Raw genomic sequence first — 19,916 nt, 5'->3', positions numbered from 1 at the left:
TTCCCCTCTTCTTCTCTTTTTTTCTTTCCCTTCTTCTTTTCTTTCCCCTCTCTTTTTTCTTCTCTTTTTCTCCCTCTCCCTCCCCTTTCTTTTCTTCTCTTCCTCCTTTTCTTTATTCTTTTTCCTCTCTCTCTTTTTTCTTCTCTTCCTTTCCCCTCTTCCCCCTCTCTCTTTTTTTTCCTTTTCCTTTCCCTCTCTTTTTCCTTCTCTTTCTTTTCCCTTTTCCTCTCTCTTTTCCTTCCCTTCCTTCCCCCTCTTCCCTTTTCTTTTCTTTCCCCTCTCCTCTCTTTTTCCCCTCTTCCTCTCTCTTTTCCCCCTCTCCTCTCTCTCTTTTCCTTTTTTCTTTCCCCCTTTTCCTCTCATTTTTTCTTCCCTTCTTCTTTTCTTTCCCCTCTTCCCTTTTTTTTCTCTTTCTTTCCCTCTCTCTTTTTTTTTTTAGCCGAAGGGGGGGGCCAAGGCCCCCTCGGCCCCCCCATGGATCCGCGCCTGCTTGTAAGTGCCCCCGGGGCGCGCCCCCTATTGGTGAAAGCTGGATCCGCCCCATACACAAACACACATAAAAGACGTTGCCCCAATTAAAAAAGCAAGGACCCCCTTCCCCCCCCCCCCCCACGGAAAAAAAACTTAGCTACCTCACTGCATGATTCCCCTTCTTTTCTTTCCTCAAAAAATTGTTCACTCCAGGTGAGTATTTTTGTTTCTTTTTTGCTTCCGATGAGACACGGTAGATTGTCCGGCGGCTCGCCCACATTCAGCGAAACCTCGTGTGCTTGTCCGGCCCGGGCCCCCGCCCGCGCGTTTCCGTTTTACACCCTGGCGAAGGCATTTTCCGGAAAAGTAGCCAAAAAGCGACTAGTGAAGAGTCTACACACGTCGCTGGTTGCATGCAGCGTGCGACACAGGCGAGTCCACCACCGCATGCAATTTGCACAGTTACTGATCAGAGCACAGAGTTCCTCGGCACTTCATGTACAGAGAGAGCGGCAGTCAGGAGTGAAATCAATATACATCTCTATGAGTGAAATCCGAACATGCTTTTGCAGTCGCGTTGTTTATGATAGTTTTTTTTTCTAAAAATAAATTAAACTAAATAGAATGACAGACAAAATCAAAATAAACAGATACTTATAATGGAAAGACAAAGTGAAGTTTGATGGATTGATACACGTCTTAGAAGCTGCCGAAAGATAGATATAGAAGACTGATAAATAGATAGAGACAAGATATACAGATAGATAGAAATAGAGAGAGAGAGAGAGAGGTGGATAGATAGATAGAAAGAGAGAGAAAGAGGGAGAGATGGAGATAGAGAATTTGAGAGACAGATAGATAGATGTTAGATAGATAGAAAGATAAAGAATGAGAGAGACAGGATATAGACAAATTAACAGATAGATAGATACATAGATAGAGAGAAATATAGAAAGACAGACAGATGGATAGATAGAGGGAGGGAGATAGAGAATTTGAGAGATAAATAGATGTTAGATAGATAAAGAATGAGAGAAACAGAAGAAATTAACCGATACTGTAGTTTCATAGATAGATAGATAAATAGATGGAAGAAAGACAGACAGATGGATAGAGAGAGAGAGAGAGCTGGAGAATTTGAGAGATAGATAGATGTCAGATAGATCAAGAATGAGAGAGAAGAGCGACAAATTAACAGATAGATACTGTAGTTACATAGGTAGGTAGAGAGAGAGAGAAATAGAGAAAGACAGACAGATGGATGGATAGATAGAGATAGAGAATTTGAGATAGATAGATGTTAGATAAAGAATGAGAGAGACAGAGAAGATTATTAGATAGATAGATACTGCAGTTACATAGATAGAGATAGAATTTGAGAGATAGATATATAGACAGATAGAGAGAAAAGACAGACATCAGCAAATCGGCAAGGCAAATGATCAAGGCAAACATTCGTATTGAACCTGGAAAGTATAAGCTCAGCTGCATTAGTACGGTATGTTCTGCGGATAACTTCGGTGCGGACTTTGGATCGCGCGCCCAGCTGATAATGTAAACAAACGTAGACGTAGACTCTTCACTAGTCGCTTTTTGGCTACTTTTCCGGAAAATGCCTTCGCCAGGGTGTAAAACGGAAACGCGCCACCCGCCCAGGGACCGGGCTGCACAGCTGAGACGTGATCGATAGGTGTGATAAGCGCATGTTACCGCATCTGAATTGTTCAGCAGGTCGAGTTAATTTATCTGAGAAAGGCCACTTTACCGATAGATCGGTAAGTGTAATGTTACTATAGCTAGACAAGCTAGCAGTGTAGCACTCCCCTGGCTTAAAATTAAATTGATTTAAGATTAGACAACTTTAAGTGAAAACATGGGCATGCCATGGCCCACCGAGGCGAACATGGCGAAGGGTTTACCTAACTCAGGCCAGGCCAGGAAGGGAAGGGAACTACCGCCCACGCCCGCATAGCGGGCGGGAGCCCAGGACCTTACGTGTAATTGACCATACTCGCTCGCCTGACTAGCGTGAAGTATGGTCAAAATAATTCTCCAAATAAATAGTTAAAACAGAAATCAAGCACTTACCACGATTATATGGATGATGGTCTAACGAGTGGCGGTTTTCCTGACATCTGGCCTTTTCTTTTCTGGGCACAAACTGGAAAAACGAAACGGAAAGTTCTCTCCTTTCATGCCTTTAGTCGGGCTTTAGTTCTAGGCCAGGCCAGACCTACCCCCGTCTCGATCGGCCATTTTTGTTATGAATCATAACGAAATGGCCGATCGAGACTGGGGTAGAAGGAGAGAACTTTTCGTTTTTGTATTTTATTATATGAATTATGAAATATATTTATTTTTACGTCATTGTCATGTGAAATGAAGTTTCATTCCTCCCTGAACACGTGGATTCCATTATTTTAACATTTTGTGCTTCAGGCAATGAGGTCCTAATCATCAAATTCATAAGAATTGAAATATTGTATAATTCAAACAATAAAAAACAAAAGAAATAGTGAGTGAGTAATGTCATCGACTCTCCCAGGGGGGCACTCAATATACAATGCATAGTGGGTATGTGCCGCGGAGGGGACCCCCATTTTTACACTCAAATTTCCGTTCCAAGGCATAGCATTTTTGCCTTGTTGAGAAAAAGAACACAGAAAGCCTCTCCAAGGCATAGCATTTTCTTCTTATCGAGAAAAAAGAAGAGAGAAATCCACTCCAAAGCTTCGCATATTTTTCGTTACGCCGCTCCGATCGCGTTGAATGAGCTGCAATTTTGGTGAAAAGCGGCTGCAGAGCTCCCCGGCGGAGGCCGCGCTAGCTGCATCATGCACGCATGACCGTTCCGTAGGGAGGCATACGCGCTCACACGCTGGCGATCCGTTCCAAGGACCCCCGTTTTCACAAACATTTGTCGTTCCGAAGCCCGTTCCGAGGACCCTCTTTTTTACAATAAGCCCGCTCCAAGGCCCCCGTTTTTTGTCTCGCCCGCGGCACACCCCCACCACTTTTTTGGTCGAGTGCCCCCCCCCCCCCCCCCCCCCCGGGTCGACTCTCTCATTTGGATGTAACTGGCTCGTTCATATAACTATTTTGTTGAGAATAAGCAAGGAGTAAGCGAAACTTTGAAATGTCATAACTTTCTTATTTTACATCCAATTTTGATGAAATTTTCAGCATTGTGCTTGTCTGATTTTTCTCTATTGATTTAAATCAACATTTTTCTGAGGTGGACTTGACCTTTGAGCGTCGGTTGAAACTTAATCATTATGAGTCCAATGAACATCATCAGTCTATTCACGGAGGGGATCCCGCAGAGCCAGACGAAATCTCAGCGGAGAATATCCCTGCCAGAAATAGACCTATTTATCAGTCTGATGTCACAGATATAAAAGCCAAAAAATTTTCTTGCCATATTTCTCACATCGCATCTACTCCTTTTGTTTCTATGTTATCATTGTTTCTTCAGTACAATGGAGAGATGGGTTGGACGAGTTGCCTTGGTAACAGGAGCATCTGTTGGTATTGGAGCAGCAATTACTAGAGCCCTTGTGAGACATGGGATGATTGTTGTCGCCTGTGCTCGTGGTGTGGATAAAATACAGGTAATTTTTTTTTTTGACATTTTGGACTCAGTCTGTTTTTTAACAGTTTAAAAAAGAAAGAACTTATACCGTCTTTGCAGTCGTCTAAAGAAGAGTTTAAATTGATTGAAATCGATCACAAGTTGCGACTGGCTTACACTGTAAATACAGTATGCCTGATATGACCGACTTGTCTGAGGGAAATAAATAGCTCTAATGGCCTTCATTTTCATGTTGAGTCCAGGTCGAGGCTGACACTCTCTATAAGTAATGTGGATCAGGGCAAATTTTTCAAAGATTTTGAAGAACCCCACCCCCCCCCCAAACCAGCGTTGACTAACTTTTGAATAATAAATGGCATGCATCAAACCATTCCTGGTTTTAATGAAGATAAAATGGCCATCGTGTTAAACATATAATTCATAATAGATTTACAAATACTTTTATTGAAAGCTTGAAGAAGCAAGTGGTGGGGGAAAGAAGGAGGGGGGTTGGGTTGAGGGAACAGGATGCACCAAATCAAGATTGAAGTGAAGGAAGTGGGTGAGGGTGATTTTTGTGCGATGGTACTACTAGATTCAAAACCTGGATTTAAGACTACATTATGACACATGGTCTTATGGACTTTCACAATGTGATAAGAGCTCTTTGAAGGACAGTTCACCTTTTTTTCTATTGTATTTCTTTGTTTTAATTATTCAAAATGTGGCTTGCTTTTTTTTCTTTCTTTCTTTCTTTCTTTCTTTCTTTCTTTCTTTCTTTCTTTCTTTCTTTCTTTCTTTCTTTTCTTTCTTTCTTTCTTTCTTTCTTTCTTTCTTTCTTTCTTTCTTCCTTCCTTCCTTCCTTCCTTCCTTCCTTCCTTCCTTCCTTCCTTCCTTCCTTCCTTCCTTCCTTCTCTCTCTCTTTCTTTCTTTATAATTTTTAGCCATTTCGACGCAAATCTCCTTTATAGCCCAAAACAAAAACATTCCATGTTCGCTCAAGCATGAACAAAACTAAATTGTTTCAATTGCATTAGAAAGATAAGACTTCAGAGCACCTATTAACACCAAAATATAGACATCATAATTTGAAAAAAAATTATAAAAAAAAAATTATATATAAACTTTTCAAATCTGTCCCATTTTTTCTTTATACGCACTGTAGTATTATACATTTTTTATCTATAATCCAGGCGATAAAATCCGAGCTTGAAGCGGAATCTGCACCTGGTAAAGTTCATCCGATCCAGTGTGACCTTACCAAGAAAGATCAGATAGCAGCCATGTTTGAACAGATCAAGAAGGAATTTAAAGTAGTCCATGTCTGTATTAATAACGCCGGTCTATCCTTTGGTGCCCATCTTGTGAAGGGAAATCCAGAAGATTGGCAAGAAGCACTGGATGTAAGTGCAAGGCCCCGTCTCACAAAAGAGTTGTGATCGATCCAATCAACCTGAACTATATTATGGAAATCCATCCATGTCGTAATTTTTTTCTACTGGAAATTTGCACAATGTGCTTTTTGAACATATAAAATAACACAGAATTGTCAAGAAAATGATGAATGTATGAGTATGCAACATACATGTATCTAGAAAACATTTGAGTGAACATGCAGTTTAGATATTGATGTAGCTGGCTTTCCATAGTTGTGGTTGATTGGATCAATTGCAACTCTTTGTAACAAGAGTCCCAGTTCTCAGATACTAAAACATTTTCTTTAAGAAGAATCAAAGCATAGCGCTGAAAATGCACAATATTCCTCTCTGTTTTGCAAAACAGGCATATATGCACATCACAGTGTCACTTTTATACCCTGTTACACCGGTTTTCCTACAGAGACCAGTCTCGGGGCACCCCGATACTGGTTTCCAAAACGTTAACCTAAATTTTTGACCCCCTATTACATTGGAATCGTAACAAGTCTAGGGGCGACCCGAGACGGCTTTCTGTGCGTTTACACAGAATTACCAAAGCTATTCAAGATTTGGCAGGGTGCAAAGTGCATGCTGTGTTTGTTGTTTGGATAATCATTCTATGTATATCACATCAAGCAAACCTGTCTCGGGCAGGTTTGCGTTTACACTGAATCAAAAGCAGTCTCGGAACAGACTGTGAGGTGGTCTGAGATAGGTTTGCCCAGAAGGGATCTCGGGTATGTTGTGTGTTTACACCAGATTAGGAACCTGCCCGAGACTTGTCTCGAGGCACCCTGAGACTGGTCTCAGGGCTCCCAGAGACTACTTAAGAAGTCTGGTGCAACAGGGGTCTTAGACAAGCTGATGACATCACATACATAAAATCTGTTATACTTTATTATGGGAATTGTGAAAAATATGGTCTAACCTATCCTTGACTATGTCAAAGTGCAGCTATCAACACATATCATTTCATAATCGAGGGATTTTCAAATTTTCAGTGTTGTTTTCTTTAATAGTGATCTTAATATTTGCAAGTTTTGCAGAGAACTTTCCATATGATTTTGAATTTTACATATTTGTGATTCATATGATGAAATACAATAGAAATTGTCTTGTATGTGAAAACATTGGCTCACAAATACATGTATACCGAGATGTGTACTACTGTTTTTATGAAATTCAATGAAATTTTCAGTGTTGTGCCTATTTGAAATCTCTCAATTACCACAAGAAAGGATCACCAGTCGTTCTTAAAGTCGCTCTTACATGTAACTTACAAACAACGTTATGAAACACCCACATGGTATGAATTAAATCAAGGTTATGACTTTTAGACGGGATAGATATAGTTAGGGTTAAGGTCTCACCTTTTATTTCCATAGATGGAATAATGATATATCTCTTCTTTTTATAGGTAAATGTCATGGCTCTGTGTATTTGCACACAAAATTCAATCAAACTAATGCTGGATAATAAAGTAAATGATGGACAGATTATACATCTGAATAGGTGAGTAAATGAAGAATATACAGTGAGCACAAAGTTGGCCTGAAATTTTGATGTGAATACTTTACTCATATTGAAATACAGAGACCATCTCGAGGGGTACTCTTGAGTCAGCTCGAGACTCAGATTTTGTTGATATTAAAAAAAGTGGACCCAAAGGCACAGAATTACAGGTGTAAGTCAGGTCAGAGTATCTCAATTTCAACCTGTCCAAGTCTGGCCCTGCATTTTAACTGGGCTATTATTACCCTCCTTTGCTTTGACCCCAAACAGATATTGTCCTTGTTTGCCCTTCCTGCCCCCTCCCCCTAAAAAAGAAGGAAATATAATGAATATCTACAGACATTTGACGTAAGCAGATAAAAACAACATCTTTTGCCCTAGGATCTTATGAAATAATGCAGCAAATAGCAAAAAGTATTTGTTAATTCTATGCTTCAAAACTTTTCCTACAACACTTTCAAACAATTTCTAAAATATTCACAATTTCTTGAAATTACCATCTTGTTATCATTAACAGTCTGTCTGGACATACAACAACTGGGTTTTTCTTCAATCTACTTTTTTTTATTTCTTACAATTCCTATTCACCTCAATGAAATCATATCTCCATGCAAGCATGAAAGTAAACCTTCTAAGGTATTAAGAACTAAACTCTTAATTTACTCTTATTTTTGGCAGCATGTCTGGTCATAGAGTGGTAGGAGATGGATTTTACTGTGGAACCAAGTACATGGTGACAGCTTTGACAGAAGGTTTGAGAACAGAACTGAGAGCAATGAAAACCAACATCAGAGTCTGTGTAAGTCTTTTATGATCAAGTTTTGTTGTATTACTGTAGAGTATACTTTGTAATTAATACCCTTATCAAATATGTCAATAATGCATTATTATACTAATTTTACTGATGTCATCAAAGAGCATTTTCCAAAATGCCTGTTTGTGTATACAGCGCATCCCCCCCAAAAAGTGTCCCTTTGACATAGGGCTGAATTAATTCCAAAATGAAGTATTCTTAATGACAATTTCTTTAGTCTCACTTCAGCAGTTTTGAATACTTGACCTGTTACATATTAGAGTGGTGGATTTCAGCCCATTCCAAGTCCTCCCCCATAGCGTACCGAAGCAATGACGTCAGTTGCCATGGTGTCATGGCGGCCTGGTTCTTTTTAAATGAACAGGGAGCGTGTTTCTCAGAAAATTGCTGCTTTGGGAATTTCATCACTTGCAACCTGAGAATGATGGTAATTTTTGCCTATACAAGTGTGTATAGACGATCATCGGCTGCGACTGTTTAGAACCAGCTGGTTCGTTGTCATGACAGTGATGTCACACTTTGGTATTCTATTTAACATCCACGGTCTGAGCAGGTGACAGTCTGATTCAATGTTATTGTTGCCAATTATTGGCTGAAAGTTTGAGAGCTGTATTCACATCTGATCGATTACATCTATTTGTAAGACAGGGCCCATTGCCCCATCTTACAAAGAGTTGTGATTGATTCAATAAATCACAACTATGGAAAGCCAGTAAGGTCAACATCGAAAATGCATGTTTGTCCAAAATATTTTTTAGAAATGACATATATTCATAAATGAAATTTTTTCTTGACAATTTAGTATGCTTCTCTTTGTTTTCAAAGGACATTGTGAAAATTTTCTGTATGAAAAGATTATGACATTAATGGATTTCTATCGAGTTACAATTGATTGGATCAATCGTAACTCTTTGTAAGACGGAGGCCCAGATCACCCTCGACTGAACAGAGGGGGAAATCCTCCTGATGATGCGTACATAGATGTGGAATCCTTTTCAACTAAAGAGGGGTCTGATGAACATGAACAGCTAGTCCTTTATTACAAAGAGATATGATTGATCCAATCAATCGTAACTCTATGGAAATCCAACAGTGTCATAACTTTCTACAGGAAATTTGCAAAATGTCCTTTGTAAACAAAGGAGAACACACCAAATTGTGAAGAAGTCAATGAAAATACTTTTTTGGAACAAACATGCATTTTATATGTTGATGTTACTGGCCATCCATAGTTGCAATTGATTGGACCAATCGCAACTCTTTGTAAGACAGCCCCTAGGTAAATGTGATTTTCTAGCACACGATTCGACATCATAGTTGTTGAGCTTGGGAAAGAAATCCATTTGGCAGTTATTACCACAATAAATTAGCGTACAAATCACCATGATGGCCAATCAAGAAAGTAGGCTCGTGTAATCTTGCGTTGTGAATGTCATGGCGGCCATTTTTGGCAGCTACAGTGTACATGTACACCTACATGTAGAATACTGTAATGACATGGAATATTTGTATTACAATTAGTTTACTGTCTGGATGTTAGACAATCGGTCAGTTCTTCATCTAGTGCTGAATAGACATTTGACAATATCATGTTTGAGTAGATGAGAGTGTCTGTGCTAGAAATTGTCAAATGTTTTGGCAATTTCTTTCTAAATTTGTCAGAACCATAAGTTCCATGAAATGAGTTAGTTTTTAGTTTTGGTACAAGCTTAATTACCATTTTGCAGGATGTTCAAAAATTGCATATTAAGGATCTTAATTGCAAAATCGCCACAAAAAAGGTTAAAAACAAAAAGGTGAAGTACCATCAAATTTACTTAACCTTATTCAGTTCATGTACTCTTGTGTTGCAGGGATATATTTAAAATAGCTTTAATATTTGATTTTTTTTTGTGATAGCTGATGTCTGGTAAATTTTTTTTACTTTATATTTGCAGGGTATTTCACCGGGTGTGGTTGAGACAGAATTTGCACCGAGGAAAGCACGTCAGGATCCTGAAGAATGCACATTTTATAAGAAAAATCCAGTAAGATTTAAATTGCAGAAATAAATTTGGTGTTCAGTCATAGGATACTTTAAGGGGAAGTCCAACCCAACAAAAGGTTGATATGGAATAAAACATCAGAAATAATCAGGTTTTTGGTAAACGTACAGAAGACAAAAAGAAAAAGGAATTTGAATGACAGAAATTTCGTACAATAAAATTTCTTAAAAGCAAAGTATTCATTAATCAAAAAATGCTTAAAGCTGTTTACTGAAATTGTGTAAGACTTTGTACACTTTATGTGTTTTATAATGACAAAGATGTTTTTAAAATACACAAAATGTCTTTTTGTGTAGTAAAAACAAAACCCAAAGCATATTGCAAAGTGATGCCAATAAAGTTAGTTCATGCTTTGTGTGGGATAGCTATAGTGTCACTAGCAAGTCTTAAGAGATTTATATTGATAGACAGATGGCTACAAAAACCTGTTCCAATTTGTATGTGCTAAATTTTTCTGACATTCTACAAAATGTTGCTGAATTCTAATTACCCCAAGCAATTAGCAATAAAGTACATATTATCAGTATATTAGTCATCTTCACTTCTACTTATTTGCAATACAATAGTAAGTGTGCTTATAGAAAAGTATTAGAGAAAACCTTGTTACTATCGAAAGCTGAATTCTGATGATCACTGAATATTAGTTATAATAAAGTGCCTAGGGTAGAGCCTTGTGGTATCCAGGAGCTACAATTTTGTTTTATATGTTGACTGAATTTACCACAACATTTCCTGTTGCTTAAATTTTAACTACTAGATACGGTCAAGACAAGTAATGATTTAATATTTTATGAAAACTGTTTATTCTTATTGGCCTGGAATTGTTTTGCAGGGGGGGGGGAAAGTTCTCTTTTTCTTATAATGTCTGAATAACATTCTTTTCTCTTTTAACCTTGTTAATTAAGAGTATCAAAGCAGAAGATGTCGCCAATCAAGTCATTCACATTCTTCAGCAACCTCCTTACGTTCAGGTATGATGTGTAGATATATTTAGTGAATTTGGGATATGACAAATCAACTGAAGTTAAACCTGTACAAGAGTTGTCAACCTTTTTTTTTTTTCCATGAAAGATAAGTGCAAGTTTGGTTGATGTAATGCATTCTAAACAAGGCAGAAGTCCTCACATTTGAAACTGAATTGTTTACAGTTTTTAATGATGATGTATCACTGACACATTGTTGTCCATTTATTGAAGTGCAGCTCGGTCACCTCATTGTGATTCATTTTGTCACAATTCCTATTTTTTCTACCTTATAACACATTCCTTAGTTCATCATATATGCATCTACATGTATGTGTTCAGTGCTTTGCAACTTGTGTGAACGTTTCTATGTAAGTACTTTATATCATGCTCCTTTACTTTGTTCTGTTTTTGTTTTTCAGATTCATGATATATTGCTTCGACCAACTGAGCAAGTGAAGTAGAAGAATCATATTCTACAACATTCAGATAGCAAGATAAATGGTAGATTTAGACCAGTTAATGCTTCATCCCCTACTAACTAATATCATCATACCAAAATTAATTTGTTTATAAATTATTATTATTATTCTCTTTTTTCTTTTGTTAATTTATGAAAAATGTCCAAAGAAATCTGAACTTGTGCCAGTATTATAATATATGTGTATTCCATTTTATTTTGTATATCAATTATTGATTAATCAGGTTTTGAAACCAAGTAAATTGCAAAGTATTTTTAGGTACAATACAATAAAACATGGTATGAAGTAAAATAAGAATGGTTAGTGAGCCTTTGAAGAAGCAACATTTTTTTTTCTCTGCAGGTAAACAAGTATAGAAATTAACAAAATAAACTTATTTCTGTGATTAAATGTATGTAATATACTGTATAAGCTGTTATTTTTTTTTCATGAATTTTTGGTGGGTTGTTGAATTCGCAATCGGAAGATGTACCAAACTCTTCTATAGCATTTCAGAGAAGCAAAAATAGTGCAAAACATGTGCTGAAATATGCTCCTCAAAAGTCCCCATGCTGGTGTGTCTTTTGTACATAAGTGTGACCCTGTTAAAAACAGTTACAAAATGTTTGAAAAAATGTCTTAAATTTCACTTATTTTTGAACATGTACCTTTAGATCTGAAAATTCATCGTGTCACAGTTTGATCCGTAAAAGCAATCTTTGGAAATTGTGTTTTGTTAGATAACAGCTTATACAGTATTCTATGCAATATACGTAAATTGCTCTGGTCAACGGTTCTTTTAGGTGGTTAAGACCCAGACCAAAGCTATTCTTGAAAATGACAAATAGAATATTTATAAGTTACAAAGTACAACACTGGATGTTTTTTTTTGCATATTCACCACTTTACAGTTTAGTATTTGCTTAAAAACTAAAATTGAAAGGTTTCAACATAAGGCTTATCAAGTTCTTAATGGCCTGACTGTTGTAACGTCACACTGTGTCAGGAGGTATCGATTTGTAAGTGGAAAACATTTGTTGTATTTCCTTATAATGATTTCAATGTTTTATTCAATTGTAGAGGAAAATTGCACTGAAAATTATTCAGTGCTCAAATGGATGGAAAGCTATAACTCGAGCGATAGCTCAGTAGGTAGAGCGGGGATTTCGGATTCTGGTGACCCGGTTTCGATTCCCACTTGTTTGCTAGTGCCCTTTGGTATTACAGGCATTTATACTCATTAACAGGTCCCTCAGAGAGGACATTACGCTGTTACTCCTCTGGTTGCTTGCTTACAAGCATTCATGCTTTCTTAGCAATTGAGTAAAAAAATATAACCACCATTTACCATTTTCTTACCATTTATTAGGGTTCGTGGGATTTCTTTGTCTTGCTCTTATTGGGCCTAAATTTGCTTTGTCAGGATAAATGGTTACACATAATCTGGATGCAGAGAGAATTGAAAAGCTGTGCCAAATAAGCGGGAAATAAAGTATGGAAAAACCTAGTGCAAAGCTGAAGATTTTATCAATTCAAGTTTGTAGGTATTTGGCCCAGTGGATTAGTCTTCTGACTTTGAAACAGAGGGTCGTGGGTTCGAATCCCAGCTATGGCGTAATTTCCTTCAGCAAGAAACTGATCTACAGTGTGCTGCACTCAACCCAGGTGAAGTAAATGGGTACCGGTAGGAAGTAATTCCTCAAAAAGCTGTGTGCGCTATGAACGCCTAGCTTAGCCGGGTAATATAGGAGCGCCTTGAGCACCTAACAAGGTGGATATGTGCGCAATATAAATACCCTATATTATTATTACTATATTGTAATGGAAGTGAATAAAATCAAATGAGTATTCTGAAAAGCAAAAACATTACCCAGTTTTTATGTGCACAAACCTATGAAATCACAATGCCTTGCAACACAGAATGATGTCACTGATCTGAGGCAGGTGAAAAGCACAATAAAGCTTATATTTTGAAGCCTGATTATTGGAGCTATTCTCAATCAAAATACTCCACTGGGAAGCAGTGGAAATGCATAAAAATTGCATTGCTCACTTTTGCAGTTTCTAAGTTTTCGATTGATATATGGCATGTCGATTTTCACTTTTGGCAGTTATAAATAAATACTTGTGCTTGAGAAGTACTACAATTATGAGGAAATTATGTCAGAAGTGCTGAAGAGAGAAAATACTTGAACACAGTACAAAGATTTACCTAATTTGTCACCAGATTGCTTCCTGCAGCTTTAAAGGTCAGCTAAAAATGATTTTGATTTACCCAAACTAATGTGTGTGTTTGTTATTTGCACAAATGTGCAATAATACAGGTATTCTTCCCTTGCTCGGTCATTACACTTTCATATGTTTCTTTTCTTGATTTTTGGAAATATGTTCTGAATGAAAGTGAACTACAAGCTTTGTAAAAAAAACATGTAAGTGTTTAAGTTATGAATATTTCTTTTTGTTTCCTATGATGTGTATCATGAAAACAGATTTAGAAAGACAAGTGATATTAAGCCAGTTAAATAGAAATAGAGAAAATAACTTTTTATTGCAATGTTGTGTCATGTGACCTAATAACAGCAATTTCATGTACAACTGTAAAATATTTTGGATGCTACAATGAGAATGTAGGTGAATGTTAAAAGTGTGTGACAAACTTTCGCTAGAATTGTTTGAATGCTATGAATTTTATGGTATGATGCCCTGAAACTCTCCGAATGCCATTTCAACAGGCTGAAATTGCCCCAATAAAACATTAACAAATTCTAATTGTAGGATTTTCTGATGCACATTGTATATTGCAATTTTAGTCAAAGTGGGAACTTTGAATACCAAAGGCAGAGTTATGTTTGTTTATGATTCTGAAGTATGTGAATTCATCAATGTAGAAACAGTGCGGATACTGAGGTGAAATTAATCATGTCTGTAACATCAGGGGAGAGGGCCTAACATTAATCATTTACATTTCATTTGATAATTGTAATGTTACAATATTATCAATTTTTTTTATCTACATGTACTTCAAATGTGATTATATGTTTCTATGTCAATTGTATGGTACATGTAATTGTAAATTTGAAATTGAAAGTGGAAAATAAACAATTGAATTGAAAATTATCAAATTGAAATTCTAATATTTTCAATTGACGGTTACCTTCTGTACTCATGTTGGCATTTAGAGGTATGCTCAATTAAACAATTGTATCTTTTATATTACAGGGTCTAGGGTGTGTTTCATGACTTAGGTGTGACTTAGATTCATATTTAATTCATAGTAGTGTGCTATAAAGAATGCATCACCGCATTGGTTAGATCATGTTCACTGGATGTGCACTACCACATATCCATCAATCAAACAAAGGGGAAGTTCACCCTGACGGCCTGACCAAAAATAACGATATGTAGGACAGCAGCTCGTATATGACGTCACAAATCAAATAATTAAAATTCAGGGTTTTTTATTCTACGATATATTTTCCTCAAAACTTTGTAAATTTTTTTAAATTAATTTTTCTGTATTTTTACAATAAACTTTTTGTCAGGGTGGACTTCCCCTTAATAGCTCTTTGTGAATCTATTTTTTTTCTGTATATTTTTCTGTAGTGAGTACTTGTGGTCACGATCTTGCTCTTATCTTTAATCAGAATTGAATTCTCGTTTGCCATGGAAATACTAAACATGTAATTAAAAGTGGAAACACAATAAAAATGACATTCACTTTGAATGAATATATGGAATTTCTATGAGATGCTGATATGTATCTTTACCTGTATGAGACATTCTAGAGACAAGATATAAATGCATATTTTGTTCGCCTAATTGATGTCTTCCTGTAATTTGTTTAATTTTTAAATAAATTAATTTTTTTCTGGAATATACATTTGTTGCTGGTTTTGTATGTTATGTAATCCTCCCCCTTTTTTTTTTTGGGGGGGGGGTGGGTGCTTGCGTGCATTAATGTGGGTGAGTGTGTCTTCCTATGTTGTGACATAATCAGAGTGTTATTGATCTGTCCGTAGAAGTGTGTGTGTGTCTCTCCCTGTGTGGTGACACTGTTCAGAGGGTGTTATTGATCTGTCCATAGAAGTGTGAACTGAGATGGCTGTGTCTCCCTGTGTGACATTGGTCAGAGTGTTTTTGATCTGTCCATAGTTATGTGAACGCATGTGGGTTGGTGTGTGCTTGTCTCCCTGTGTGATGATATTGTTTAGAGAGTATTATTGGTCTGTCCATAGTCGTGGGTTGGTGTGGTTGTGTCTCCCTCTGTGATGACATTGTTTAGAGAGTGTTATTGATCTGTCCATAGTCGTGTGAACTCGTGGGTGGGTGTGTCTCCCTGTGTGATGACATTGTTTAGAGAGTGTTATGAATCTGTAGTCGTGTGAACTTGTGGCTTGGTGTGGGTGTGTCTCCCTGTGTGATGACATTGTTTAGAGAGTATTATTGATCTGTCCATAGTCGTGTGAACTCGTGGGTTGGTGTGGGTGTGTCTCCCTGTGTGATGACATTGTTTAGAGAGTGTTATTGATCTGTCGGTAGTCGTGTGAACTCGTGGGTTGGTGTGGGTGTGTCTCCTTGTGTGATGACATTGTTTAGAGAGTGTTATTGATCTGTCCGTAGTCGTGTGAACTCACGGGTTGGTGTGGGTGTGTCTCCTTGTGTGATGACATTGTTTAGAGAGTCTTATTGATCTGTCCGTAGTCGTGTGAACTCGTTGGTTGGTTGGTGTGGGTGTGTCTCCTTGTGTGATGACATTGTTCAGAGAGTATTATTAATCTGTCGGTAGTCGTGTGAACTCGTGGGTTGGTGTGGGTGTGTCTCCCTGTGTGATGACATTGTCTAGAGATTATTATTGATCTGTCCGTAGTCGTGTGAACTCGTGGGTTGGTGTGGGTGTGTCTCCTTGTGTGATGACATTGTTTAGAGAGTGTTATTGATCTGTCCGTAGTCGTGTGAACTCGTGGGTTGGTGTGGGTGTGTCTCCTTGTGTGATGACATTGTTTAGAGAGTATTATTGATCTGTCCGTAGTCGTGTGAACTTGTTGGTTGGTGTGGGTGTGTCTCCTTGTGTGATGACATTGTTTAGAGAGTATTATTGATCTGTCAGTAGAAGTGAACTCATGTGGGTTGGTGTGGGTGTGTCTCCCTGTGTGATGACATTGTTCAGTGAGTGTTGTTGATCTGTCCATAGTCGTGTGAACTTGTGGGTTGGTGTGGGTGTGTCTCCCTGTGTGATGACATTGTTTAGAGAGTGTTATTGATCTGTCCGTAGTCATGTGAAGTCGTGGGTTGGTGTGGGTGTGTGTCCCTGTGTGATGACATTGTTCAGAGAGTATTATTGATCTGTCCGTAGAAGTGAACTCATGTGGGTTGGTGTGGGTGTGTCTCCTTGTGTGATGACATTGTTCAGAGAGTGTTATTGATCTGTCCATAGTAGTGTAAACGCATGTAGGTTGGTGTTGGTGTGTCTCCCTGTGTGATGACATTGTTTAGAGAGTATTATTGATCTGTCCGTAGGAGTGAACTCATGTGGGTTGGTGTGGGTGTGTCTCATTGTGTGATGACATTGTTTAGAGAGTATTATTGATCTGTCCATAGTCGTGTGAACTCGTGGGTTGGTGTGGGTGTGTCTCATTGTGTGATGACATTGTTTAGAGAGTATTATTGATCTGTCCGTAGGAGTGAACTCATGTGGGTTGGTGTGGGTGTGTCTCCTTGTGTGATGACATTGTTTAGAGAGTGTTATTGATCTGTCCATAGTCGTGTGAACTCGTGGGTTGGTGTGGGTGTGTCTCCTTGTGTGATGACATTGTTTAGAGAGTATTATTGATCTGTCCGTAGAAGTGAACTCATGTGGGTTGGTGTGGGTGTGTCTCCCTGTGTGATGACATTGTTTACAGAGTATTATTGATCTGTCCATAGTAGTGTGAACGCATGTGGGTTGGTGTGGACATGTCTCCCTGTGTGATGACATTGTTTAGAGAGTGTTATTGATCTGTCCATAGTCGTGTGAACTCGTGGGTTGGTGCGGGTGTGTCTCCTTGTGTGATGACATTGTTTAGAGAGTGTTATTGATCTGTCCATAGTAGTGTGAACGCATGTGGGTTGGTGTGGACATGTCTCCCTGTGTGATGACATTGTTTAGAGAGTGTTATTGATCTGTCCATAGTCGTGTGAACTCGTGGGTTGGTGTGGGTGTGTCTCCTTGTGTGATGACATTGTTTAGAGAGTATTATTGATCTGTCCATAGTCGTGTGAACTCGTGGGTTGGTGTGGGTGTGTCTCCTTGTGTGATGACATTGTTTAGAGAGTATTATTGATCTGTCCATAGTCGTGTGAACTCGTGGGTTGGTGTGGGTGTGTGATGACATTGTTTAGAGAGTGTTATTGATCTGTCCATAGTAGTGTGAACGCATGCGGGTTGGTGTGGACATGTCTCCTTGTGTGATGACATTGTTTAGAGTGTTATTGATCTGTCCATAGTAGTGTGAACGCATGTGGGTTGGTGTGGACATGTCTCCCTGTGTGATGACATTGTTTAGAGAGTGTTATTGATCTGTCCATAGTCGTGTGAACTCGTGGGTTGGTGTGGGTGTGTCTCCCTGTGTGATGACATTGTTTAGAGAGTGTTATTGATCTGTCCATAGTCGTGTGAACTCGTGGGTTGGTGTGGGTGTGTCTCCCTGTGTGATGACATTGTTTAGAGAGTGTTATTGATCTGTCCATAGTCATGTGAACTCGTGGGTTGGTGTGGGTGTGTCTCCCTGTGTGATGACATTGTTTAGAGAGTGTTATTGATCTGTCCATAGTCATGTGAACTCGTGGGTTGGTGTGGGTGTGTCTCCTTGTGTGATGACATTGTTTAGAGAGTATTATTGATCTGTCCATAGTCGTGTGAACTCGTGGGTTGGTGTGGGTGTGTCTCCTTGTGTGATGACATTGTTTAGAGAGTATTATTGATCTGTCCATAGTCGTGTGAACTCGTGGGTTGGTGTGGGTGTGTGATGACATTGTTTAGAGAGTGTTATTGATCTGTCCATAGTAGTGTGAACTCGTGGGTTGGTGTGGGTGTGTCTCCCTGTGTGATGACATTGTTTAGAGAGTGTTATTGATCTGTCCATAGTCGTGTGAACTCGTGGGTTGGTGTGGGTGTGTCTCCTTGTGTGATGACATTGTTTAGAGAGTATTATTGATCTGTCCATAGTCGTGTGAACTCGTGGGTTGGTGTGGGTGTGTCTCCCTGTGTGATGACATTGTTTAGAGAGTGTTATTGATCTGTCCATAGTCGTGTGAACTCGTGGGTTGGTGTGGGTGTGTCTCCTTGTGTGATGACATTGTTTAGAGAGTATTATTGATCTGTCCATAGTCGTGTGAACTCGTGGGTTGGTGTGGGTGTGTCTCATTGTGTGATGACATTGTTTAGAGTGTATTATTGATCTGTCCGTAGAAGTGATCTCATGTGGGTTGGTGTGGGTGTCTCCCTGTGTGATGACATTTACAGAGCGATCGAAGCTCGCTCCCTAGGGGGGGGGGGCGACCGCCCCCTGGCTACGTGCATTCCAAGGGCTAGATCTATCCCCCTGTTATACGTTATATGAACCTACGTTAGCTGCCCCAGACCCCATGCAGTAGGGGCTCTCCATCTGTAGCCTTCAAATGGCTCTGTAACGGCCCCCTGTCGGCCTATCCACCTTTCCTGTTTTAAGATTTACGTCAATCATATCTTATTTGCATAAATGTAATAGAAATCATACAATTAGAATTTCCAAATTTTATTCTGGCTCGCTTCGCTGGCGAATTTATACAAATGTTCCCACATTTGCTATGTTGTGCCCCTCAAAATATCTGGTTATGACGCAACTGCGTTTAATTAATATATTGTGTAAAGCATATATATACCCGCACTTTGATTTAAAATAGAGGCTATCTGTATAAGGTTTAAAGAAGATTCAAGGCTTTCCAGGGGCCCCGGACGCGCGTTTCCGTTTTACACCCTGGCGAAGGCATTTTCCGGAAAAGTAGCCAAAAAGCGACTAGTGAAGAGTCTACGTTTGTTTACATTATCAGCTGGGCGCGCGATCCAAAGTCCGCACCGAAGTTATCAGCAGAACATACCTGCAAATGCAGCTGAGCTTATACTTTCCAGGTTCAATTAATACGAATGTTTGCCTTGATCATTTGCCTTGCCGATTTGCTGATGTCTGTCTTTCTCTCTATCTGTCTATCTCTATCTATCTATGTAACTGCAGTATCTATCTATCTAATAATCTTCTCTGTCTCTCTCATTCTTTATCTAACATCTATCTATCTCAAATTCTCTATCTCTCTCTATCTATCCATCCATCTGTCTGTCTCTCTATTTCTCTCTCTCTCTACCTACCTATGTAACTACAGTATCTATCTGTTAATTTGCCGCTCTTCTCTCTCATTCTTGATCTATTTGACATCTATCTATCTCTCAAATTCTCCAGCTCTCTCTATCCATCTGTCTGTCTTTCTTCTATCTATTTATCTATCTATCTATGAAACTACAGTATCGGTTAATTTGTCTATCTTCTCTGTTTCTCTCATTCTTTATCTATCTAACATCTATTTATCTCTCAAATTCTCTATCTCTCTCCCTCCCTCTATCTATCCATCTGTCTGTCTTTTTCTCTATTTC

The 19,916-nt window shown here is 38.5% G+C and overlaps 1 protein-coding gene across 2 annotated transcripts; it reads left to right on the top strand.

Moving 5' to 3' along the window:
• The first annotated feature begins 613 nt into the window (after window positions 1–613).
• Window positions 614–11,677, top strand: LOC121415988 (dehydrogenase/reductase SDR family member 11-like). Of its 2 annotated transcripts, none has more exons than XM_041609407.1 (8): window positions 614–684; window positions 3,947–4,082; window positions 5,236–5,445; window positions 6,878–6,972; window positions 7,651–7,771; window positions 9,724–9,813; window positions 10,737–10,802; window positions 11,216–11,677. In XM_041609407.1, exons 1-8 carry the CDS (start codon window positions 641–643, stop codon window positions 11,255–11,257), a joined length of 804 nt encoding a protein of 267 aa, XP_041465341.1. In that variant the 5' UTR covers window positions 614–640; the 3' UTR covers window positions 11,258–11,677. The 2 variants fall into 2 exon arrangements, with proteins under 2 accessions (XP_041465341.1, XP_041465342.1); XM_041609408.1 differs by lacking the exon at window positions 614–684 and adding an exon at window positions 2,119–2,246 and having other exon boundaries at window positions 11,216–11,674.
• Window positions 11,678–19,916: the final 8,239 nt, after the last annotated feature.

This window comes from Lytechinus variegatus, chromosome 5 (assembly GCF_018143015.1).
Source record: "Lytechinus variegatus isolate NC3 chromosome 5, Lvar_3.0, whole genome shotgun sequence".
NCBI lineage: Eukaryota > Metazoa > Echinodermata > Echinoidea > Temnopleuroida > Toxopneustidae > Lytechinus > Lytechinus variegatus.
This window is presented reverse-complemented; position numbering and strand designations above follow the sequence as displayed.

What these genes read in the sequence shown, in the direction of transcription:
- LOC121415988 (XM_041609407.1), top strand. Translation starts at nt 641, where the DNA reads ATGATTCCCCTTCTTTTCTTTCCTCAAAAAATTGTTCACTCCAG. An exon ending in AAACCAACATCAGAGTCTGT is followed by an intron (nt 7,772 to 9,723) that starts GTAAGTCTTTTA and finishes TTATATTTGCAG; the next exon opens with GGTATTTCACCGGGTGTGGT. An exon ending in CATTTTATAAGAAAAATCCA is followed by an intron (nt 9,814 to 10,736) that starts GTAAGATTTAAA and finishes TTGTTAATTAAG; the next exon opens with AGTATCAAAGCAGAAGATGT.